This window comes from Elgaria multicarinata, chromosome 9 (assembly GCF_023053635.1).
Source record: "Elgaria multicarinata webbii isolate HBS135686 ecotype San Diego chromosome 9, rElgMul1.1.pri, whole genome shotgun sequence".
Taxonomy (NCBI): domain Eukaryota; kingdom Metazoa; phylum Chordata; class Lepidosauria; order Squamata; family Anguidae; genus Elgaria; species Elgaria multicarinata.
In genome coordinates, this window is record NC_086179.1 from 3,774,360 (window position 1) to 3,800,631 (window position 26,272).

The window sequence follows — 26,272 nt, forward strand, 5'->3', positions numbered from 1 at the left end:
ATTCAGCTGCTTGGACATATGTGGTTGTGAGGTGTGACCCAAGCATCACAGCGAGCCTTAACACTAAGAATCAGGATCTGATTCTGAATCACAGAGGGATGATTTAGACTCCAGTATTATAGTAGAAACCTCAAGGCTGGGAACCTTGTGCAGCCTGTCTCTGGTGCAGCTCAACAGCTAAGGTCCTCCTCTGAGTGCCTACTCGGGAGAGGGCCTTTTCAGTGGTGGCACCCTGACAGTGGAATGATCTCCCTGATGAGTCTCACCTGGCGCCAACGCTGTTATCTTTCAGGCACCAGGTCAAGGCTTTTCTCTTCTCCCAGGCATTTAACAGCATTTAACAAAGCGAAGTTTGTTTTTTAACGGACCCCAGAACTGTTGTTTTTAAATTAATACTGTTGTTTTTATACTGTTGTTTTTATGTTTCTGATGGTTTTTAAGTTATGAATACTTTTTTAATGTTTACTGTTTTTAACTTTTGTGAACTGCCCAGAGAGCTTCGGCTATGGGGCGGTATATAAACGTAATAAATAAATAAATAAATAAATAAATAAATCACAATGAGGAGTGTATCATCAGATTGCACCCAGTTGCAAAATAAGGCGTCATGTTATGCCTATGAATTAGTGCCCCAGACAGTAGGAACTAAAGAATGAGAGGATTCTGAGGAAAAGAGTGGATCGGGTGTCTCACCATTTCATGATCATCTGAAGTGGTGGTGGTGAGGAACTGAGAGGAGTTAACTAGGACTACCTTGATATTTAAAGTAGGCCCTAGCTAATAACATCTCCTGGAGTGCTCCGTCTTTTATGCTTCGATATCTACCACGTCTGTTCATGAACTCTCTTTAAGATAACTTGGAAACAGGTTTATGTATGTCAGTCCTTTGCCAAGAACTAGAACGCTCTGTATCTGTGTAACCTGATCTATGGAAATAAAAAGCCTGAAGGCAAAGAGACCTCTGGAGTTTAATTTACTAAGGGAACCAGGGGACCAAGCTCTGACACAGCAATAGATATTTCTCTTCGGTAGCAGAAGGTGCAGTTGCTAAGTGTAAGGGAGTTGGCTGAAACGCAAGCTGCATTTTTACACTTCCGTGAAGCCTTGTGCACGTAATGTGGACTAATCATCACATTGTGCGTTGCCGTTTAAATACAGTTCTCAGCTTCTCAAGAGAATGATGTGAAAGGGGTGTGTGTGTGTGTGTGTGTGTGTGTGTGTGTGTGTTTGGGATGCAGATGGTAAATTCTACACAAATATTTTGCCAAAACTGAATTGTTGTTGAGAACTGTTTCAACAGCAGGGGTGGGCAACCTCTTTATTAGAACAGGGCTGGGCAGCCTTTTTCAGCCCAAGGGCTGAATTCAATTTCAGAGAAGATCTCATATTGTGGACCCTGGAGCACTGGACGCAGCCCCTGAGCCTGAGGTTCCCTACCCTTGTTACAATAAAAGTTTGTCATTTCTCCTTGATTGCAGGAAACGGGAGACAACAACCAGTTCTGTTATCGGAACCTGTTCTCCTGCATCAACCTGCTGAGGATTCTCAACAAACTGACCAAGTGGAAGCATTCCAGGACCATGGTGAGTTGCTGGCTGGCTCACCTATCCTATGGAAGGGGGTAGGAAGGGGCCTAAAAGGCCATCGAGTCCAAACCCCCCGCTCAATGCAGGAATCCACCCTAAAGCATCCCTGACAAATGCTTGTCCAGCTGCCTCTTGAATGACTCTAGTGTGGGAGAGCCCACAACTTCCCTTGGTCACTGGTTCCATTGTCGTGCTGCTCTAACAGTCAGGAAGTTTTTCCTGATGTCCACCTGGAATCTGGCTTCCTGTAACTTGAGCCCGTTATTCCATGTCCTGCACTCTGGGAGGATCGAGAAGAGATCCTGGCCCTCCTCTGTGTGACAACCTTTCAAGTATTTGAAGAGTGCTATCCTGTCTCCCCTCAATCTTCTCTTCTCCAGGCTCAACACGTCCAATTCTTTCAGTCTCTCCTCATAGGGCTTTGTTTCCAGACCCCTGATCATCCTGGTTGCCCTCCTCTGAACATGCTCCAGTTGTCTGCGTCCTTCTTGAATTGTGGAGCCCAGAACTGGCCGCAATACTCTAGATGAGGCCTAACCAATAAAGCAATGTTTCAGCTACTCTGTGATACAAATGGTTGAAATAAATGAAAATAAAACCCAACAGGTTTGCAAGCTAAACACAGTAGGGCATTTTCATTTTGATCGACCCGGTCCTGCTCCACTGCCAGAGTACACAATGCTGGGTTTGATGAACCTGTAGATTCAGTACGTGGCACCTTCATGCCGTAAGCTGTGCATGTTAGCAGAGAGTTAACTCTAGGATGGTGCCATTGCCCTTATATCCTACTTCTGGGATTCCCACAAGCAGTTGGTTGGCCACTGTGTGAATAGAATGCTAGACGAGATACAGTAGATCCTTGGTCTGATCCAGCGTGGCTCTTCTTACGTTGCTTGTGCCTGAGGAGTGGAGTGTGTTGTGTTCCCCCACGCACCACATGTAGAAAGCCTTAACTGTATTGTCTTTCTCCTCCTGCAGTTGTCTTCTAAGTTGCGCTAATGCATTAAGGACTTTTTAAAAAAGGAGGAATCTATGTTGTCTTGCTTCTTCCTGCTCGGTTTGTTGATAGATGTTGGTAGTCTTCAAGTCTGCTCCGATTCTGAAACGGGCTCTGAAAGTGAAGCAAGCCATGATGCAGCTCTATGTCCTGAAGCTGCTGAAGATCCAGACCAAGTACCTTGGGCGCCAGTGGAGAAAGAGCAACATGAAAACGATGTCTGCCATCTACCAGAAAGTGCGCCACCGCATGAACGATGATTGGGCTTATGGCAACGGTGAGTGTTGCAAGGATGGTGGTTGCTTTGGTTGAACATCACACTACGATCAAAGAATCATAGAATCATAGAATAGAGGAGTTGGAAGGGGCCTACAAGGCCATCGAGTCCAACCCCCTGCTCAATGCAGGAATCCACCCTAAAGCATCCCTGACAGAGGGTTGTCCAGCTGCCTCTTGAAGGCCTCTAGTGTGGGAGAGCCCACAACCTCCCTAGGTAACTGGTTCCATTGTCGTACTGCTCTAACAGTCAGGAAGTTTTTCCTGATGTCCAGCTGGAATCTGGCTTCCTTTAACTTGAGCCTGTTATTCCGTGTCCTGCACTCTGGGAGGATCATTTTTCCAATGATCCTCCCAATGATCATTTTTCCAATCTCTGTACCGGCTGCTAAATACTCGATCTGTCCCCCTGGGTTATACAGAGCACTCACCATGTTGTCCCCTTATATATTTTTGTGACCTAAACCCCATCGGATCTATGTGGTGTTAATCACTTTCAGGTGCACATTGACTTTGCTCCTTAAGTACAAGAGCAGATGTTCAGTTTGCCTGTGGAGTTCCCACTTTGGGCATTTACAGTTGTGAGCCTGTAACACTGCCTTATACAGAGTTAGATCATTGGTCCATCTAGCCCAGTGTTGTCTATGCTGATTGGACTTTAAACAGAGGTGTTTCTCAGCACCTGCTACCTGAGTTCATTGAAGTAGAGATGCCAGGGATTTCTTTTATTTACTTTTATTTATTTACAACATTTCTAAACCACTCTACATCCACAATAGATTCCAGAGTGATGAACATAAGGGTAAAACGTTAAAAAGATTAAAACACCATATTAAAATCATTCTTTGTTTTTAAAAAGTACTGTAATACCGATGGAAACCATGGCTGGTCAATTAAGGAGTGCTTCCTGGCGTGTGGTGCAGGGCGGTAAAGCAGCAGTTTCTGCAGCTGAAACTCTCCCCACGGCCTGAGTTCGATCCCAGCGGAAGCTGGTTCTCAGGCAGCCGGCTCGGGTTGACTCAGCCTTCCATCCTCCCGAGGTTGGTAAAATGAGTACCCAGTTAGCTGGGGGAAAGGGAATAATGGCCGGGGAAGGCAATGGCAAACCACCCCACTAGAAGGCCTGCCAAGACAACGTCAGCGAAAGCTGGCGACCCTCCAAGAGTCAGTAATGACTCAGTGCTTGCACGAGAGGTTTCTTTCCTTCCTTCCTGGAATAGGACTGTTTTCAGGAGGCACTGGAAGGAACACAGTGTTGATGCCTGCCTGACCTCCAGGGGCAGGGAGTTCCAAAGGAAAGGGGCCACCACACTGAAGGCTTTTCTCTGGGGGACTGCAGTCGAGCCATAGATCCACACGGAGCATGCACTGAGTGTGGGACCTTCAGCCTGCAAGGAACATATTTTGCCACTGGTCTATTGTTCCTCCCCAATAACTACGAGCAGGCTCATTATTAGTATAACTGGGAATCCAAGCTCTCCTGCTCCTGACTCTAGTACACCACACTGTCTACGCTACTGTGAATAAATGGGTCACGTATTGAGGCATCCCTTCCTATAACATCATTCACAGAGCCACAAGTTCAAGTGGTAATTCTGCATCATTTGAGGAGCTGTCTTACTTTTCCCTCCTGCCTTGTTGACACACAGATATTGATGCACGGCCCTGGGACTTCCAAGCAGAAGAATGCACTTTACGAGCCAATATTGAAGCCTTTAATAGTCGGAGGTACGATAAACCCCAGGAGTCTGAATTTGCTCCAGTGGACAACTGCTTGCAGAGCGTGTTGGGGCAACAGCTGGAACTTCCTGAAGATTTCTATTACTCCTACGAACTGTGGCTGGAGAGAGAAGTGTTCTCACAGCCCATCCACTGGGAAGAACTGTTATGCTATCAGTGATGGCACCTGGGAAGTTCAACCTGAACCAAATGCCATTTCAGTCTCTCTAGATAATAGGTGCTGTGTCTGGGGGAAAAGAGGAAATTCTTCCATTTGGGGACCCTTATATCTGGCAGGAAACATTTCACAATGCCTGGGTTCAGACAATCAGCGAAGGAGAAGACTTTACCGTGACTTCTTTTCCCCGCCCAGCGTGTGCTGCTCATGTCGTGTGGGTTGCCTTGTCATCTGAACCCGGCAAGGTGTGTGGAAGGGATGGCTTCCAAACTACCCTGTAACCCCTATAACAAGCCATGGGTTACGGGGAAGCCACCGCTGCTGCACACCTTGCCAGGTTTGGACCACATGGCAACTTGTGCCATGGCAAAAAGGTAATTAGGGAAACGGCAGGTGTGTGAGCAGCACGCGCAGGGTGGAGGGTGGGGGAAGAAGGCACAGTTGCTTCTTTTCCCCCACTGACCATCTGAACTTGGCCAATGAGTTCAAATGTTAGACACCCTAAATATAATGCCCTCATCGCTGTTAGAATTTTCTCTTTTCCTCCAACTACTTCAATCTACTGTAAAGGGGCATGTAAGTGGCAGAGGAGGTCCCAATTCTGACCCATTTTCACTGATCTATCTTGAATATTATATATTTAAAGAATCTTATATTGATGGATTTCCTTTCTTAGTTTACTTTTGGTGTGAGAGTCATTTTCTAAGACTTGGGTCACTACCATGGGCAATTCCTGTGTCTGGATATCCGAATAAAACCTGTGCCAACATGTTTTCTTCCCTAAAAATCATATACTCAAACTCTATGGTTCACAGAAAACAAACTGCACATGTCAGAGTAAAATCCAAAGGTGTATATCCCAGGTTATCCAGGCATGAAAACTTCTTATGGGAGTGATTCTCTAAATAGAACATAATGCTAGTTTGGGCATCTGGTTATAAAGGGTGTGTGGGTGTACCTCCAGTATGAAAAGTTATTCACGTAATTTTCCTTATATTGTTTCCCTGGAATCCTCTTGCACATATTTGAAGAAATGTTTTTCTTATTCACATTTTAAGAGTATCTTTCCATCACGAAACCTGCCCCCAAGTGGTGATACATGGACTATTTTACGGTGTGAATGATGCAAACGCACGATAAAGCAGTGGGTAGAGAATGAGATGGGGTCAAACCCAGTTCTGTCCAGGGGCCCTAGTTAGCTACAGCCATCCTTATACCTAGCCTGAAACATTTTACTGTAAATTATTATTATTATTATTATTTATTTATATAGCACCATCTATGTACATGGTGCTGTACAGTGTAAAACAGTAAATAGCAAGACCCTGCCTCATAGGCTTACATTCTATTAAAATCATAGTAGAGCGATAAGGAGGGGAAGAGAATGCAAACAGGCACTGGGTAGGGTAAACAGGCGCAGGGTAGGGTAAAACTAACAGTATAACAGTATAAAGTCCAAACAGCATCAAGTTGTAAAAGCTTTAGGAAAAAGAAAAGTTTTTAGCTGAGCTTTAAAAGCTGCGATTGAACTTGTGGATCTCAGATGTTCTGGAAGAGCGTTCCAGGCGTAAGGGGCAGCAGAAGAAAATGGGCGAAGCCGAGCAAGGGAAGTAGAGACCCTTGGGCAGGCGAGAAGCATGGCATCAGAGGAGCGAAGAGCACGAGCGGGGCAATAGTGTGAGATGAGAGAGGAGAGATAGGAAGGAGCTAGACCGTGAAAAGCTTTGAAGGTCACCAGGAGAAGTTTATATTGGATTCTGAAGTGAATTGGAAGCCAATGAAGAGATTTCAGAAGTGGAGTAACATGGTCAGAGCGGCGAGCCAAGAAGATGATTTTAGCGGCAGAGTGGTGGACAGAAATCAACGGACTGATGTGAGAAGAAGGAAGGCCAGAGAGAAGAAGGTTGCAGTAGTCCAATCGAGAAATAACCAGTGCATGAACAAGCATTTTGGCAGAAGAGACAGACAAAAATGATCGAATCCTGGCAATATTATACGTACGTACTGTACGTACTGTGTGTGTGTGTGTAAGATAGGGTGACCATATGAAAAGGAGGACAGGGCTCCTGTATCTTTAACAGTTGCATAGAAAAGGGAATTTCAGCCGGTGTCATTTGTATATATGGAAAACCTGGAGAAATTCCATCTTCATCACAACAGTTAACGTGCAGGAGCTATACTAGAGTGACCAGATTTAAAAGAGGGCAGGGCACCTGCAGCTTTAAGTGCTGTGATGAAGAGGGAATTTCACCAGGTTCTCCATATATACAAATGACACCGGCTGAACTTCCCTTTTCTATGCAACTGTTAAAGATACATAGGTTCACCCTGGTGTAAGATGTATTTTTTACTGGTAGAATGTGCAACACAGCAAAGCCTTCTCTCTAAAATGCAAATGAGAGGATTTTAATTCTCCCTCTTTCCTCCCTCATCAGTATGTGCATTTGTCAGAATGCGTGGAGGTTTTCTCATACTACCTCTTAAAGGCACAAACGGACTTCCACGTGTTACTCCCATGTTTGAAGATTACGTGCAAACGTATAGAGACAGTGCATACATTTAGCTCACTGCTAGACATGTGGATGTAAACTCCAGAAATCACTCCATAGTTCATTGGTATTGACTGGGAACCAGATGTTCATGCTATCCATTCTAGTAAAGCATTTGCATGCTTTAAAGACGCAGGTAACATTTTGCATCTTTAAGCTGTTAATGTGAGAATTGGTATTTTTATCTGAACTCCTCTTGCAGAGCATAGTGGTTTTTTTTTAATGTTATTTGGAATTGAGGGGTTCAGAGTTGGAAACCAGAAATGTACTTTTTAAACATTCTAGCAGCATGTACCATTATATACTACACAAATACTGCACATCACTTGTGTTTATAGTTGGTTAATAATATACACAAGTTCCAAAAATAATGTATTCTCTGTTACTGCGTAGTGAGAATATTTGTTTCCTAGTATGAATTGTATCAACAAAACATTGTTCAAAGTAATGGTCATATTAAGTCTGTCCGCTTTTTAAGCGCAAGTTGTAATCAAGAATAAAAGCTATTATTAAAGTGTGTGTGTATGTTGCTCATTTAATGATTTGTATTTATATTAACAAAGACTAACTGCAGGTGCATTCACATTAATACAGGAGGAGCACTTAAAGCTACTGTAAGAACTTCCTGTGATAGTTTGAAATGCTCCAGGGACTTATTTATTTATTTATTTATTACACTTATATACCCGGTCACTATGTTCAACATCTCAGGTCCTCCTCCGGGTGCCTACTCCGACAGAGGCTCGGAGTGTGGCAACGAGGGACAGGGCCTTTTCGGTGGTGGCCCCCAGACTATGGAACGATCTCCCTGACGAGGCTCACCTGGCACCAACACTGCTATCTTTCCGGCGCCAGGTTAAGACTTTCCTCTTTGCCCAGGCATATGGCGGCACATCTTAGTCACCCACATGTTTAGTTTTTTAACGGTTTTTAATGCTTTATGTGTTTATGTTCTGTGTTTTAGAAATTTAAATTTTGTTTTTATCTCAATTTTAGAATTTCTGTAAACCGTCCAGAGAGCCCTGGCTATGGGGCGGTATACAAATGTAAAATAATAATAATAATTATTCCCTGGCTCTTCTTACTGCAGAGCTATAACTGGGAGAAGCACTGCCCATGCTTGGAACTTACTCTGTAGCAGTCTTTTAAAGTGGCATGATGTCAAGATAGAAGAGCAGACAGGAATTTGAAGAAAAGGGATCAGAAATCATTAATTTTCCCCATCACGGTATGCTATGGCAGCAAGACAGTGGCATAGCATGGGTTGCCAGGGCCTGGGGCAAGGCAAGTATTGCGCCCCTAATCCATGGACCTTTAGCACTCCCTGAGTTCCTTCCACCAATCCAGTATTGAACCCCTTACTCCCCCCCCAAGCACATGTATTATATTTTACGAAAATACTGACCTATTTAAAGTAAAATTAATTTAATACTAGTATACCGGTACTTACATTTATTTAAAATCACTTGGTTTTAATATGTGCAAATTTTTCAATAACAGTATTGAAATCTACACTGAAATCTCTCTCAATTGACAGTATTCCTCCTCTTCCTGCATTGTGCGTCTGATTCTTTTTTATTTAGCATCATGGCTGATATGACGACCTTGATATGATAACCGATCGCCTTGCAGGCTGCATTTCCTCCCAAATGGGCTTCTCTAGCACACGCGTCGCTGTTCTGTCCTCCTGGATGACTTAGAAGGTAGCCAGAGCAGCAACGCGTGTGGTAGAGAGGCCTGTTTGGGAGGAAATGCAGCCTGCAAGGCCTTCCTGACCTGTGCGCAACAAGAAAAATGCTGTAAAATGTTACGTGGCAACGTTTATTTGCCCCGTCTAGACAGTTGGATCTACACAAATTTTAATTTTTTTTATTTATTATTACTACTTTCTTTTTTTGAAATTTTTGCACCCAGGGCAACCACCCCAAGCCCCCCCCCCCCGCCCACAACAAGAGAGCTGCATCACATAGGATGCCACCTTACTAACGATAAATAACCAAGAGATAAATTGGATATTGAAGGTAGGACCATTAAAAGGTAGGACCAAGAGCAGCTCCTAAAAGGTATTTTAGTTGCATAATTTAATGCAGTACCAACTAAGGCTGAAATTATTGGCCTGTTAAATTCACTGGAAGCACCGGAATAGGGTAAAGCTGCCGACAAAAATAAATCCAGCAAGTATGACATAAGAATATCAGGAGAGCCCTGCTGGATCAGACCAAGGATCTAGTCCATAGAATCATAGAATAGCAGAGTTGGAAGGGTCCTACAAGGCCATCGAGTCCAACCCTCTGCTCAATACAGGAATCCACCCTAAAGCATCCCTGACAGATGGTTGTCCAGCTGCCTCTGGAAGGCCTTTAGTGTGGGAGAGCCCACAACCTCCCTAGGTAACTGATTCCATTGTCGTACCGCTCTAACAGTCAGGAGGTTTTTCCTGATGTCCAACTGGAATCTGGCTTCCTTTAACTTGAGCCCATTATTCCGTGTCCTGCACTCTGGGAGGATCGAGAAGAGATCCTGGCCCTCCTCTGTGTGACAACCTTTTAAGTATTTGAAGAGTGCTATCATGTCTACCCTCCGTCTTATCTTCTCCAGGCTAAACATGCCCAGTTCTTTCAGTCTCTCTTCTTAGGGCTTTGTTTCCAGACCCCTGATCATCCTGGTTGCCCTCTGAACATGCTCCAGCTTGTCTGCGTCCTTCTTGAAGTGTGGAGCCCAGAACTGGACGCAATACCCTAGATGAGGCCTAACCTGGGCCAAATAGAGAGGAACCAGTACCTCACGCGATTTGGAAGCTATACTTCTATTAATGCAGCCCAAAATAGCATTTGCCTTTCTTGCAGCCATATCGCACTGTTGGCTCATATTCAGCTTGTGATCTACAACAATTCCAAGATCCTTCTCGTTTGTAGTACTGCTGAGCCAAGTATCCCCCATCTTGTAACTGTGCATTTGGTTTCTATTTCCTAAATGTGAAACTTGGCATTTATCCCTATTAAATTTCATCCTGTTGTTTTCAGCCCAGCACTCCAGCCTATCAAGATCACTTTGAAGTTTGTTTCTGTCTTCCAGGGTATTAGCTATCCCACCCAATTTTGTGTCATCTGCAAATCTGTTCAGCGTTCCCTGCACCTCCTCGTCCAAATCATTAATAAAAATGTTGAAGCGCACTGGGCCCAGGACTGAGCCCTGCGGCACCCCACTCGTTGCCTCTCCCCAGTTTGAGAAGGTTTTATACTATTGTTTCGTTTTGAATTGTCTTAAATTTATAAAATGCCCAGTGAGCTTCAGCTATTGGGCAGTATAGAAATGCAATCAATCAATCAATAATTTTGTGGGGGCTAGGCTTTTTTTAAAAAAACTGAGCTATATGTAAAGGTCTAGGGAAAGAAAGAAAGCTATCTAAGCTTTAGTTATCTAACACTACGATCCTATGAGTGTCTACTCAGAAACAAATCCTATTAAGTTAAATAGGACTTATTCCCAGGTAAGTATGCATAGGAGTGCAGCCTAAAGTACTTAAGCACCTGCAAATAAATAATAGGCAAAGAACAGTTTAAGCAAACAAACAGAAAAAAATGACATTTCTCCACTAGTTCTCAAAAGTTAGAGGAGACGTCAGTATGGAAAATTACACTCCACTAGGGTGACCATGTGAAAAGGAGGACCGGGCTCCTGTATCTTTAACAGTTGTATTGAAAGGGAAATTTCAGCAGGTGTCATTTGTATATATGGGGAACCTGGTGGAATTTCCTCTTCATCACAACAGTTAAAGGTGCAGGTGCCCTGCCCTCTGTTAAATCTGGTCACTCTAGTATAGATCCTGCACCTTTAACTGGTGTGATGAAGATGAAATTTCACCAGGTTCTCCATATATACAAATGACACCTGCTGAAATTCCCTTTTCTATGCAACTGTTAAAGATACAAGAGCCCTGTCCTCCTTTTCATAGGGTCACCCTACACTCCACTGAGCAGGCTCAAGGCACCATTTTGGAGGTTGGAATTTCTCCGGCGGCTGGAACAGGAATCCGGGATTCTTGACTGGATGGGACATTTTGGAAATGTTTGGAAACCGTGGCATTCCCGGTTTTCTGGGATGTGTGGCAACCCTAGCTGCGCACGCCCAGCTCAGGAGATCCGGTGCTTCCCATCCCATATTGCAACCCCATTACCATGAGGGAAACCATCTTGGCTAAAATTGTGTATCATTTAGTATATTTATGGAGACTCGTCTCCCTGCTCCACAGAAGGAGTGTCCTGCATATGCATTTTCAGGCTCCATCTGCATTTTAAGTGCGGCTTTTTTGAAGAGGCCTGCTTAGTAGGCGAGCATTTCCAACATAGTGTTTGCCCTTTACTAGTGGGAATACTGGAGCCTCACAGTATTTAATATTTAAAAACAAGCAAGCTGAGCGTAAACTCTCATCATTGAGGCTGAAAACAAGCAGCATTGAGCTGAAATAGCTTTATTTTACTGACAATTCCATTTCTTGTGGTTTGTGAGTTACACCCCCTCTCCCCCAGGTGTGACTTTTGATAATAAATAATAATAATATATTTATTTCTTACCCGCCTCTCCCTTTGGAGTGAGGCGGGGAACTTTAGAACAGGGATCAATACATCTTAAAAATTCTTGATTTTACATTGATCTGGACAGGCCTGCCGGAAAAGGCTAGTCTTTAAAGCTGCCTTAAAATCACACAGAGAGTTGATGTATTGGTGTAGGCCAGACATGACAATAAATGCTGATTTTGGTGCCACAAAACAAAAGAGCGCAGGATATAATTAAACTGAGGTGCTTTAGACTTCTTTTCTATTCAGGCAACTTTTGAATGTACCACTAAAATGTTGTAAACCGCCCAGAGAGCTTCGGCTGTGGGGCGGTATATAAATGTAATTAAATAAATAAAATTGAGATGATAGGAGGCTGTACGTGCTTTTCTCCCACTCCTCCATTAAAAATATAAAAGGAAAAAATTGGAATATTTATATATATTCCCGCTCTTTTCCCCCTTCAGTTTCTGTTAGAGGTAAATGAGGGGGGAGGGGAGCGCGAGCATTCGCGTTTCCCGCCTTTTCTTTACGCTCCCATCGCCTTTCCGCACCGCCACCCTGACGTCACAAAACCAACTTTCCTCCCGCAGCTGCTACCGAGTGCGCACGCGTAAACCCAGGCATTACTACGTAGGTTCTCTCGTTGCCCGGCTACACGGAGGCGATCTCACCCCTCCCCTTTACCATGGTAACGGGACTGGTGGGAGGTAAACAGAAGGCAAGCTCCGCCCACAAGTGGGAAGCCACGCCCGATGAGCCGGCAGCAGGAGGAGACGGCGGTGAGTGGTGGTTGCTGCCGCCGCCGCCGCCGCCGCGCGATTCACTTTGCGCTGAAAAGAAAGGGTTGGCTGGTGAGTACGTCCCCGCGTGATTTGGCAACGCGTGTCGCTTGCGGAGCACGTGGGAATCAAGACTTCCGTGTCAAGGCTTTTTTAAAAAAAATATTTCCTTTCGTAATTTGGGATATTACAGGAGCAAATCAGGTCGCCACGGGATAATAATAATAATAACAATAATAATAATATATTTGTTTCTTACCCGCCTCTCCCTTTGGATCGATGCATTGGCAGATCTTGTTAAGGTTCCTAGAGATGTCGGACCTGGCCACGGTGACACATGCCTTAGTTACATCCTAACTGGATTACTGTAACGCGCTCTACGTGGGGCTGCCTTTGAAGACTGTTCGGAAACTCCAGCTGGTTCAAAGAGCTGCAGCCAGATTGTTGACCGGGGCTGGTTACAGGGAGCAGACAACTCCCCTGTTAAAACAGCTTCCAGTCTGTTTCCGGGCACAATTCAAAGTACTGGTTATGACCTAAAAAGCCCTATATGGCTCAGGTCCAGGTTATCTGAAAGACCATATTCTCCCTTATGAGCCTGCCCATGCTTTCAGATGTTCAGGGGAAGCCCTTCTCTCAGTCCGGCCACCTGGTGCGAACGCAGGGCCTTCTGGGTGGCTGCTCCAGGGCTCTGGAACTCTCTTCCCAGGGAAACTAGACTGGCTCCCTCCTTGATGTGCTTTTGGAAGCAGGCATAAACTTCTTTGTTCCGGCAGGCCTTTGGTGAATAATCTGGGCCTTCGTTTAAAATTGTCGTGTATTTTAAATGTTTAATGTTCTAATATTAATATATTTAATATATTTTAACTCTTGTATATTTCTTTACATAGGTTTAAAAATGTATATGTTTAAAATTTTGTAAGGCCGCCTTGAGGCCCAGTATTGGGCAAAAGGCAGATACAAATAATAAATAAATATAATAATAATAATGTAGCCAACTGACCAGACCAGGCGGAGGGAAAGAAGCCAGCTTGCCCTGTGCCTCTGCCTTTAGCAGCAGCTTGATTTGCGTTAATGAGGGCAATAGATATATAAACAGAATCACACCCCCTCCCTCTGGCCCAAAGAACTGGTTCATAGCTTCCTGCTGCTCTTTGCTCTATTTGTGGGATTATGGGAGTTGTAGTCCACACATCAGAAGAACACCATGTTGTGGGGGAAGGCCGCTCTACCTGGACAGAGATAGCCTGACCTCAGTTATCCATGCTTTCCTAGCTTCCAGACTACTGTAACACATTCTACCTGGGGCTGCCTTTGAAGACTGAAACTGTGGCTAGGGCAGAACATGTCTCTTAGATTGCTAACTGAGACTGGCATTATGGCCTGTGATGTGCCAGTTGCCCTGGCTCCTTGTCCATTTCATTGTTCCAATCACTTTATAGGCATTTCTAGGACAGAGGTGTCTTTTTTTTTCCAGGCAGAGCTTTTGCTAAAGTAAGCCATTTCTTGAGGGTGGGGGATTGGATAAGTATGATCAAGGATAACATGGGGGGGTGACAAGCATTTTAAAAGGTATGTTGTTTGTGTCTTACAAATTGTTGGTCCCAACCAGAAGATCTCTGTGTCAAAGATTTCTGCATGTTTCAATGGGCAGTTAAGTATAATTCAGATTACTCAAGCAAGTAAGCCAAGTTGCTTGATATGAGAACACCCCACCCCCAAAACCATTCTGACTTTGCTGTTGCACAATTTTACATTGAGTGTGTCTGCACAATGATTATATGAGGGACTGGAAACATTTGTGCCTTTCCTTTAATCTCGGCAGTCCTCAAGCGTGGGTGGAAGAGACTGGAGGGTCAGCGAGAGCTATACATCTTGCCCAGTTGTGTTCCAAGTTCCTGCTGTCAATGCAGAAGGGTCCCGGGAAGAAAAGATGCCTGCCTTTTCCAACCAGGAGGGCAGGCAGCCGCTGTTAACAGTTTACCAGGCATGCTAAGGTTAGATTAGCTGAGCTTTAATGCAATGCAAGCCCTTTTGAGACAAATCACCCAGAGAACTTTGGTTATTGGGCAGCTTAAAAGTACAGTAAATGAATAAATACATTAAATAAAATATATAAATGAGTGAAGAGCAGCCACATCACTTTTATGCTGGGTGGATCCTGTGGCTGTTTGGAAGGTTTATTAAAATATCTGATTCCTGAAGTAATACTCTGATTACCCTATAATAAATGGACCTCATCACAGGTTTTTTTTGTGTGTGTTTTACATTGCAGGTACTTCCTTTGGAACTTTACAGAAAACTAACTGCCTTGCTTGGGGACTACATGCAATGGTCACCAATTTAGTTCAGTAAACGGACAACGCTATGGTAAGGTAAAGATCCTCAGTTCTCAATGGCATACAAAACACAAAGGCAGTCGTGTTGGCCATAAGAAACATTGCAAAATTCATATAGAATCATAGAATCATATTATTTATTTATTTATTTATTTATTTATTTATTTGTATCCCACCTTTTGCCTAATGCTGGGCCTCAAGGCGGCCTTACAAAGTTTAAAACATACATTGAGGGAAAAGAAAAAACCCATAAACGTTTAAACTACACAACAAAATTATAAGACATTAACATAGATGGAGGGCCAGATTAGAATCACAGAATCATGGAATAGCAGAGTTGGAAGGGGCCTACAAGGCCATCGAGTCCAACCCCCTGCTCAATGCAGAAATCCACCCTAAAGCATCCCTGACAGATGGTTGTCCAGCTGCCTCTTGAAGGCCTCTAGTGTGGGAGAGCCCACCACCTCCCTAGGTCACTGGTTCCATTGTTGTACTGCTCTAACAGTCAGGAAGTTTTTCCTGATGTCCAGCCGGAATCTGGCTTCCTGTAACTTGAGCCCGTTATTCTGTGTCCTGCACTCTGGGAGGATCGAGAAGAGATCCTGGCCCTCCTCTGTGTGACAACCTTTCAAGTCTTTGAAAAGTGCTATCATGTCTCCCCTCCATCTTCTCTTCTCCAGGCTAAACATGCCCGATTCTTTCAGTCTCTCCTCATAGGGTTTTGTTTCCAGACCCCTGATCATCTAGGTTGCCTGTATTAGTGTACTGCCCTTATTAGACCAATTCAAGTGATCATGAAAACAATGTGCAAGCTTTCAAGATCTCCAGATCTCTTCATCAGGCAAAGTGTTACAAAAAGTAGGTTGTTGCAGGATGAGGGTGGGGAATAGGAGGTCCGATGGACACTGAATCCCCAAACCACAAGATCACCTGGCAGAGCCCAATTTGAATACCTGAAAACCCACCTCCTCTTTTTAAGGGCACAAACTTATGCATGTTTAGACAGAAAATAGTCATACAACTCCCAGCCTTCCCCTGCCAGCCATGCTCTGATTATGTATATATCCTGACTACAGCATCCAGTCAGCTTTTTACCTCCTCCCCCACAAAGCCTGCTTTTTGTAACCTCTTGCCCAATGAAGTGATCTGGAGATCTCTAAAGCTTGCACATTTTAAAGTGATCTTTGTGCTGCCCTAATAAAGGTATTACACCATCTGGATTTCGAAGTTCTCAACCTGTGAAGGAGGCACTGTTAGTTGCTGCTGAGTCAGCAGAGAGTCAACAATTGTTCCCAAAGCCTTTTCAGACCGATCTGTCAATGTCTCTTAATTGATTCTGGATGTTCTTCATTATTCTCCGACCCCATCAGTAGCAGCTATTCCGGCTGCTTCCTGACACACTGCTGTTCAGTGACATTGGGAGTGGTGGAGCCAATATAGAACCTATTTTTCCTGGATCTTTTGCTCTCCATGAATGACCCTCTGATAAAGTGCCTCTTATCCCATCTCTTTCCCAGTGATCATAGAATCATAGAATAGCAGAGTTGGAAGGGGCCTACAAGGCCATCGAGTCCAACCCCCTGCTCAATGCAGGAATCCACCCTAAAGTATCCCCGACAGATGGCTGTCCAGCTGCCTCTTGAAGGCCTCTAGTGTGGGAGAGCCCACAACCTCCCTAGGTTACTGATTCCATTGTCGCACTGCTCTAAAAGTCAGGAAGTTTTTCCTGATGTCCAGCTGGAATCTGGCTTCCTTTAACTTGAGCCCGTTACTCCGTGTCCTGCACTCTGGGAGGATCGAGAAGAGATCCTGGCCCTCCTCTGTGTGACAACCTTTTAAGTATTTGAAGAGTGCTCTCATGTCTCCCCTCCATCTTCTCTTCTCCGGGCTAAACAAGCCCAGTTCTTTCAGTCTCTCTTCATAGGGCTTTGTTTCCAGACCCCTGATCATCCTGGTTGCCCTCCTCTGAACACGCTCCAGCTTGTCTGCGTCCTTCTTGAATTGTGGAGCCCAGAACTGGATGCAATACTCTAGATGAGGCCTAACCAGGGCTGAATAGAGAGGAACCAGTACCTCACGTGATTTGGAAGCTATACTTCTATTAATGCAGCCCAAAATAGCATTGGCCTTTCTTGCAGCTTCTCTGTGAATGGGATGAGAGGGGTGCCACCAACTGTCTGCCTTCCCTAGGAAGAATGAGCCTGATGCATTGTTTTTCTTGCAACAAAGAGATCCTGTCTCTGTCTCTCTCTCTCACACACACTGCCCTGTTAGTACAGCTGGAGTACTTGGAGTAGAGAACTCTATATGTTGATGATGCAGTGTCATACTTAGTAATTAGGCAAGTCCCACCTTTTAGAGAGGAGGAAAAAATGTTGCTTTCCCCACTTCTTTCATGCTATTCATAATTTTCTAAATCTTTTATCATACACCCACCCACCCCCAATATGCTCAACTGCTTCATTCTTTCCTTGTAGTACAAAGTTATAGTAATTCTCTAACCTTTTGATAATGTGCTGGTTCCTTCCATTTTCAGCCGCAATTTTAAGTGCTGGTTTTAGCTGTTAAAGCTCTTTAAGGGTTTGGGACCAGCTTGCTGGAAAGATCACTTCCCTCCCATATATACCTATCCAAATCTTAAGATCCTTTTCAAAGGCTCTGTGCCATATGCCCCATCAAGTGGGGTGCATCAGGCGGGCTACTACGGACAGGGCCTTCTCAGTGGTAGCACTCTGGCTATGGGGAATAGCCTCTGCAGAGAGGCTTGCCCCACCTGGCACCTTCTTATCATCTTTCTGACACACTAGGTAAAAACCTTTCATTCACCAAGAACTTTAGGAAAGCAATGCTATGGCTCCTAGACAGCATCCGGAGAGCTGTTGCAAAAATATGCTGGTTTTCCTTTCAAGTACAACCCAATATCCAATTTTGGTACACTTGAGAAAGATCACAGACGAAGCATTGGGCTAACAGAGTTTATTCTCGAGAATAAGGTGACCTCTTGGCGCTTCCGCTGTAAAATCAGGATTACACTGCACTGGGGCAAGACAATAGCTTATATACCTCCAGGTGTTTCACGTCGTTAGCTCACATCCCATTGGTCCACATCACCCGTTGCGTCACTCAAGCCTGGACAGAACACCTCCATGCAGTGGTCAGAGGGAGAATTGCAGCTGAAACTAGCTGGCCATCGCCATTGCCATGTGCTCCCAGGTGTGCTTTGCGCCTGTAGCCCCTCCCCTATTGGTGATGTGGCTAGGGGGCAGTCCTAAGGACTTGGCTGGGTTTGACTGGTGTGGTGTTAAATTGCACCTATTTATTTATTTATTTATTTATTACATTTCTATACTGCCCAATAGCCGGAGCTCTCTGGGTGGTTCACAAAAATTAAAAACATTCAAAGTATAAAACAACAGTATAAAACCATAATATAAATGGTTAACACCATTAAGCAATGTTTACCTGACGTTAGGTGGCGCTAGAGCTGTGGGAGGAAAAACAGAGTTTTTCAACAAAGGGACAGGCGGGGGTGGAAATGGACATATTGGGGGTTCACTCCAGGTGAATTTACACAACAGTGCCATGGGATAATTTGGATTTCTAGATCCAAGGTCTCAGAGGCAGCTCCGCTTCCCCTCCCCCCACGCACCCCCCCACCAAAAAGGAAAAAAGGGGAACCCTTTCTGCACTGCCTCTCATATTGATCTCTGTTACATTTCAGCCTCTGTGTCACCCCACTTTGTCGTTATCTTTCCGTACCAATCTGCTTGGCCTAAGCCCCTGGTGTCATAGCTAGTCGCCTGCTTCTGCCCTGCACTCAGGAACTAACTTTTCCGCTCTGCTCTTTCTTTTTCTTTCAGGGAGGCAAAGGAAAGGGTAAAGGCAAGGGCAAGGGCAAAGGCAAAGGCAAGAAATCCAAGAAGGCCGTGCCTGAGGTGGACATCCTGAGCCCGGCTGCCATGCTCAACGTCTACTACATAGCCCACAATGCCGCCGCCTGCTTGGAGTACCGCGGTTTCCCGTGGCCAGACTCTCCGAAAAAGAAAGGGAAGAAACGGAAGTAGGAAGCCAGTGGAGGGAAGGCCTTGGCTTCAGGGAGAGGTTCACAGCCCCTGAATCGGGGAGGACTTTTGTTGGGGACTGAAAACAAAAGAAAACTACTTGGGTTTCTCACTTGGCCATAATCACTGTTACGGCAGGATGAAGAAGCGTTCGCTTCCGACGACATTAAGGAAGTAAACGTTGTTGCTTTGAGATGCCTACCGCGGCACTGCAGTGTGTGCCTCGTCGTTGCTACAGGAAGTAACCCACAGAATCCTCCACACTGGTTTTTGATCATGTATGCTGGGGTGGGGTGGGCATGAGCTTTGTGTTAATTGTTGGTGCTGCTTGGAGGGGCAGGTACATTCCTTGTGAAAGCTGCAGTGCTGGTATGACTCCGTGATTGAAACCAAGCCACAACTGCATCTCAGGGGCCTTTAGGGATCCAAGAATGGGCTGAGCGTAAAGACAGTTTAAGCCTCTGCCTGGGGCAACACAGTTCAGCCAGCAGACACCATGCTGGAAGTGGTCAGTCTGTCACTGAGGTTCCCAGGGGATTCTGGGGCATGGTGTCCTTTCACATGGGAACACCCTTAGTTCGATCCCAGTGAGGAGGCAGTCATTAACATTTCGCCCTAAATAGGATCCTGTTTAGCTGAATGGGTATAAATCTGCTATCATTAATATTTCTAAGAATCTCAAACGTGCGTCCTGTGACTGGTAGAGAAAGAACTTCTATGTGGCACGCTCAATGGAGGAAAACAGTTAAAATGCCCAGGACCTGTATATATGTCTCTCTGAGAGGCGGAGGATTAGATGTTGGAAGGCGAATTTATACATAGAAGGAGCGTATGCTAGTTCAGAGGGCAGCCAGGTAGGCTCAGGTGCACTTGTCTTTTGTCAGCAGGCTTGGTCTCGCTGCCTAAACAAATTGCCAAAGGTTCAGTCCTGAAAATCTCTCCCAAGGAGAGAAGGATTTGCCACCCATCCGAGCTGCAGGGGGAACATGTGCCATGTAGTCTGCAGGGGAATGGAGCAGGGCTGGGGGAGAGGAATTGTGCCATGCTGGAAACACAGTAAATGCCAGGAGACGCCTCTCAGTCCTTCCAAAAGCTCATCCAGGCCTGCCAAAAGAGCCTTTCCCTTCTCTTGCACAAGTCTAGCTTTGGAGGCCTGGTTTATCCTAGAGCAGACACTATCCCTACAGCTGAACTGTACTGATAAAAGTTTGTCGCAGGAAGGCAAGGAAATTGGAGGCTGATAGTGAGAGAGGGCCCTGCCTAGCCTTCTGGCCCCCTCCCTTTCTGGAAGGAACAGATGTTGCTGTTTCTGAAGTGGTTCCTGCTTTCCTGAAGCATGCTATAATGCAGGGGTGGGCAACATCTAGGGGCTAATTCTCCCCCCCCCCCAAATCCGGAGCCAGCCCCCACTACATCACAGAATCCTTCTGCAAAACTCCCCACAAGTTCATTATAAAACTGAGTCTGTGCCTAGTTTTAAAGCAAAATCATGCATCTGGGAGGTTTCTGGGAGTGCATTTTTTTCTAAAACCAGTTGCATGATTCCCACATGCCTTGTTTTATAGTGAAATCTTGTTTGTTGGGGGGGGGGGAAGTGTTTGCTGCCACCACAGCAAATTTGATGGGGGATGCACAGGTGTGTGTGTGGGCAATATGGTCCATGCGTTACCTACCTCTACTCTAATGGATGTTAAGTAGATCTATACTTTCAGATTTGCCCTTCCCATCTTTTTGACGATTTTTATTTTTTTAACCATCTATATCGACTTTATAGTGTGGCCTTCTATAAACAATGCATGCCAGGCTTCAGGAAAGATCCGAGTACCTTTTGTTGCCAAGCTGGAAATGGACGGAACTCACATACAGGGAGCCGCAAATACATTGGATGTGTTTTCATTTTCATTGCTGCTATTTGATACTCTGATCCAAGAAGGTTGGTTTTTGAGAGACTTATCTATTTAAGGCTGAGGAAATGCATGCCTCCAGACTTACCTGTTTCTTCACTAAATTGCTACCAAGAGATAAAATATAACCTATGTTTTCCAGTCCAGACTCAGGCATGGAAAAGACAATAGATGTGTTAATAGCTTCCCTATGAGCACATCCAGGCTGGAAAAGACCGTTCACATGTTGCCCAGCATGTAATTATGTGCCCCATTGAAATCAATGGAGTTTATGCATGCTGAACTCAGTACTGGATTGTGGCCATGATGTCCCACGTGCTTCCCCCCCCCGCCAACTCCCAGTTCCATCCCTGTGTCTGCATGCAAAGAAGTCTGTAATTAAGTGCGTCTCCAGGTCTGTATGGAACTATTCTTTATGTATTGTGACTTATCCACAAGAAGTTTTGAATTTTTAAGCCAATGTCTAGTTTCTGTTAACGATTTGGAATTATGTATTATAACAGTTGTTTTCATGGTTTAAAAGTATGTTCAATGAAAGCCTCTGTGTTCTGCCGCATATCCCGGGTTATGAGCTATCCTTCATCGGTAGCTTGAGTGAGGAAACTGGGAAAACGTGAAAATGCACTTTTTCCAATAGGAAAATAGAAGTCCTCTCTTCTTGATCATTGACGTTTTTTGGTGATACCCAGAGGGGGTTATACTGGCATGCAACACAAAATTTAACAAAACGAGCCAGCAACAAGCACCATACCAGAGAAGATGGGGAAGCAAACTGGATCATGGCAAGACCATGGAGAGACAGGCCACTTAGGGATGGTCAGACATGGAAAGGGGTTGATTTCTAGACACAGCCTATAATAGCCTTTACTAACCTGGCATCCTCCAGATGTGTTGGACTACAACCCCAGCTGGTTGCGAGATGCTGGGAATTGTAGTCCAACACATCTAGAGGGCATCAGGTTGAGAAAAGCTGGCCCTATAAACCTGTCAGACCAAGAGATACATGGAGCGTTTCTAAAGTCTTTCCTTCCCCGTGGAGATTTGGTCTAGCGGAGTAAAGTGAACCACTTCTTGCCATTCTGCAGAAGTGAGCTCATGTTTTTCTTCATGTGGGGCAGACTGCACTCCCCACTTAAAGCCGAAAGGGAAACATAATCTCCTACTAAAGAGCGTCACTGAGCTCTGGAGAAAGCTGGACTTGCACTGCCTGTCGCTGACGTATCAGGCTGTGTCCACAATGAATTCCTCTGCTGAGCAAATTAGCCTCCTTCGAGTTTGGGACAAAGAGGGAAAACCAACCAACGTGACTCTCCTGCTGATGTATTTATTTCCTTTTCTTTGTTTATAGGCTCGCCCTGCCTCCCCGCTCCCTGAAATCCTGTAAAGGCCATGTCCCTCTCCGTCCTCCCCTATCTATGTCCTACTAATAGTTTTCTCTGCACAGGCCAAAAATGGCAGGCTCATCAAGGGTTGTAATCTGCAAGCCATTAGCTCTGCAATTGCCCCAAAGCAATGAGTTTTTAGGTGTAAGGCTCTGCCTGGAGCAGGCATTGTCATTATTCTTAATCCCATTTCCAAACTGTGAAATGGAAAACATAAAACTCAATAGGGAAGTTGATGGGATTATTTGTTAACTTGTTTGATTTCCAAAACTTAGTCTTTTCCTTGTAGAAATATTTGGAGGTAATAAAATTTCATTTGAGACCAAGCTCTAAAGCAGTGTTCCCCAACCTGGAGCCCTCTAGATGTGGCTATGTTGGCGGGAGTTGCAGTCTAACACATCTGGAGGGCACATTGGGGAAGGCAATGGTTTTCAAAATGTCTCAGTCACCTGTCTGCTAGCTTTGGCAGTTTCACTTCCAGGGTAGGAATTCTGGCACTTTGCATATTGGGAAACTATGGTTGTCACCATTTTTAATTGGCTGTGTGTGCCTTTAGCAGCAGCCTGGCACACTGAAATTTTGCGTTACCTGGCCAGGATGTTGCTTTGCCAGAAATTTTCCTCTGACTTAATTTCTGCCTACCACATTGCTATTAAAAGTATAGGAACAGTTCATCAGCTAAAAAATTAAAACCCTGATTGTAAGAAGTTCCTAAAGTTGCTGTATTATTATTATTATTATTACTCTGGTCCTGTTCCTGTGCTTTAAACAGGATAGCTGCAGTAGGTTTCCCCTGCCAGGAAAGGTTCAGCTGCTTAATTTTTACATGTCAGACTGCTGCTAAAGGCACAAGAGCAAAGCTAGTAAAAACTGTGATTTTTATGTCACACAAGGGCCTCACACTGGCAGTTAGCTGGTCAGTTCTGAGTGCAACTCTCACATGAGGGTAACTCGTGCAAACCTGCACAGACTTCTCCAAGTCTTTCTGCCCCAAACCTCCATGATCCTTTCTGAGATGTTGCTAAAATCCCTCACATGCTAGAAGGGGGAGAGGGATTTCTCAGGATCCACTGGATTTATAACTTGAGCCAATGCAACGGCCCACAGGGCTATGGAAGGAACTAACTGCCCATTATCCTGCAGCGAACTGTCATATCTATATATCACCATCCGAGACCTAAAACAACTCGTGGGTATAGATGGCTGTATCCTTCCCTTTTCTTTTAGCCTGCTAGCCCATGTGCATGACAAGAGTTTTGACATAAACTAAGCTGCCTGCCTGCTTTGCTTTCCAGTGTTGCACCTTGTTTTCAAAATTCCCAACCTGCATGAACACCTTGAACCTGGCTGTTGAGATGTCTCTTCCTCCATAAATTTGTCCAACCCTCTTTTAAAGCCTTATGACCGTTACAATGTTTTGTGGAAGAATTTTGCCTGCCCTGAGTCCACTGCCTCATCTACTCCTGTCCCCACACTATACCCCTGTGAAAATTTTGAGGTCCAGAGATTTTTTCTGCTGATATGTGATCCTGAAGTATTGGATTAACATACTAACTTGGTAGAAATACTGATTCCTGTGCAAAAAAAATTTAGGTGCTATTTTCAAAATGGCAGACAATTTCCTTTAGGACACTAGTTTTCATCAACCAAAGAAGTAGCTATCTTGTGTTTGGTACCAAATTATAGGTTTTGAGGTCAAGGAGTTCAAAGAATACACTATTTTAATTGTCGGAGTACTCCGGCCATTTTCCAAGGTGGTGCTAAAATGTCTCATTTTCTTGACAAACCAATGTACAAACGTGATTTTGCCTTTAAATTATAGGTTTTTTTGGGTTGAGAAGGTCGACAACGGCATTAATTTTGATGGAAGGCAGTCGTTTTGCCATTTTTAAACATGGCAACCCAAACTTTTATCCCTTACATGCCATGTAATGTGAATGTGTAGCTTATATTGTCGTCTTTTCATGATGGATGCTAAAACCTTATGGTTTAAGTAATGGCTTATTGCATCATTCATTAAAAAAAAAGGAATGAAATTTGAGTATATTTTATTTTGTATACTTTTCATCTATTACTGGTTCATATTTTTTCCTTTTTTCTCAGTATGTATCTAAATACTTACAAAAACATTAAAAAAATTATTCAGAAATATTAATACAGTTTAACGTAAGTGTTTTTGCAGGTTTTTTTCCAAAACATTTTCAAAAATTTGCATTTGACCACTGCGTTTGAACACAGACATCTCATTCTACGACAAACCTTACAGTTACATACATGTAAAAGATCATTTGGCAGAAAGTTCAAGAACAATGTAGGCCATCGTTATCATTTTCCCAGCTGTAATCACATGGGTCTACTTTTGGATGAAGACTCTCTAGGAGGCAAACATATCTTACCAGATAAAATGCTCTTGTATGGTCTCTTATAAAGCATGATGTGGGTGGAAGTTCACTGTTTGGTAGAGATCTTTTATACTCACTGAAACGCAGACTGTCAAAAGTGTCACATTTTGAGTGAGGTTTCCAGATGCATAAAGGTACTTCTCCACTTCCTCAAAATGACTATGAAGAAAGACTGAAAGAACTGGGCATATTTAGCCTGGAGAAGAGAAGATTGAGGGGAGACATGATAGCATTCTTCAAATACTTAAAAAGGTTGTCACACAGAAGAGGGCCAGGATCTCTTCTTGATCCTCCCAGAGTGCAGGACACAGAATAACGGGCTCAATTTAAAGGAAGCCAGATTCCAGATGGACATCAGGAAAAACTTCCTGACTGTTAGAGCAGTACGACTGCCCAAGGGCCTCTACTTCCCTTGCTCGGCTTCGTCCATTCTCTTCTGCTGCCCCTTACGCCTGGAACGCTCTTCCAGAACATTTGAGAACTACAAGTTCAACCGCAGCTTTTAAAGCTCAACTAAAAACTTTTCTTTTTCCTAAAGCTTTTAAAACTTGATGTTGTGCAGACTTCTACTGTTACTTTCTACTGTTAGTTTTACCCTACCCTGTGCCTGCTTACCCTACCCTGTACCTGTTTGCATTCTCTTCCCCTCCTTATTGTTTTACTATGATTTTATTAGATTGTAAGCCTATGCGGCAGGGTCTTGCTATTTACTGTTTTACTCTGTACAGCACCATGTACACTGATGGTGCTATATAAATAATAATAATAATAATAATAATAATAATAATAATAATAATAATAATAATACGACAATGGAATCAGTTACCTAGGGAGGTTGTGGGCTCTCCCACACTAGAGGCCTTCAAGAGGCAGCTGGACAACCATCTGTCAGGGATGCTTTAGGGTGGATTCCTGCATTGAGCAGGGGGTTGGACTCAATGGCCTTGTAGGCCCCTTCCAACTCTGCTAGTCTATGATAGTCGGGAAGATACTTTGTTGGTTTGGCACTTAGAGCTCCAACATGACTCCTTCTCTTATAAATATAATTGCAGCTTATCAACAACTGAACCACTAGATATGAGTGCAAATATAGCTTTTCCTGCTTCTGCAAATTTGTCTTGTGTGACGTAGATAACTAAAAATTTTCATGCTGAACAGGCATTGGTATATTCTTTTCAATTACAGTCAGACCTACTGTATCACTGCTGGATTCTCTTCTTATCCTTTCACATTCCTTTACTGACAGCTGCAAATAGGTGTTTTAAATCCCAGTATCCAAATAGGAATACCGTAAGTTGGGCCAGAGTCTTAACTTTGTAAATTTGAATTGCAGAAGGGATGAATTGACCACCTTGCATGAAAAAGAATGATTCTGTATTTTGTTCTTTTGTTGTTTGCTCTAAAAAAGCCGCATATAATGCAATTGAGATTATCTGGTATCTCCCGGCTTGGTGGTGGGCAAGGATTTGACACTGACCATTTCTTTGGACCAGCATTAGATAACTTTTCCTCAGTACTCATTTCAGTAACTTCTGATTTGC

At 44.2% G+C, this 26,272-nt stretch overlaps 2 protein-coding genes across 2 annotated transcripts in view; both read left to right on the forward strand.

Annotated features, from left to right (window-relative positions):
• STRIP2 (striatin interacting protein 2) overlaps positions 1-4,961 on the forward strand; it is a 59,922-nt gene extending 54,961 nt beyond the window's left edge. Inside the window, exons 19-21 of the mRNA XM_063134499.1 lie at positions 1,479-1,583; positions 2,656-2,860; positions 4,509-4,961. Coding sequence (XP_062990569.1) covers positions 1,479-1,583; positions 2,656-2,860; positions 4,509-4,759 — 561 coding nt within the window. The 3' untranslated portion in view covers positions 4,760-4,961. The remainder of the gene's footprint in view (positions 1-1,478; positions 1,584-2,655; positions 2,861-4,508) is intronic.
• Positions 4,962-12,628: 7,667 nt separating this feature from the next.
• On the forward strand, positions 12,629-22,655 carry SMKR1 (small lysine rich protein 1). Its single transcript, XM_063134636.1, has 3 exons — positions 12,629-12,715; positions 14,919-15,013; positions 18,843-22,655. The coding sequence occupies exons 2-3, from the start codon at positions 15,011-15,013 to the stop codon at positions 19,044-19,046; spliced, it is 207 nt and encodes a 68-aa protein (XP_062990706.1). The 5' UTR covers positions 12,629-12,715; positions 14,919-15,010; the 3' UTR covers positions 19,047-22,655.
• The last annotated feature ends 3,617 nt before the right edge of the window (positions 22,656-26,272 follow it).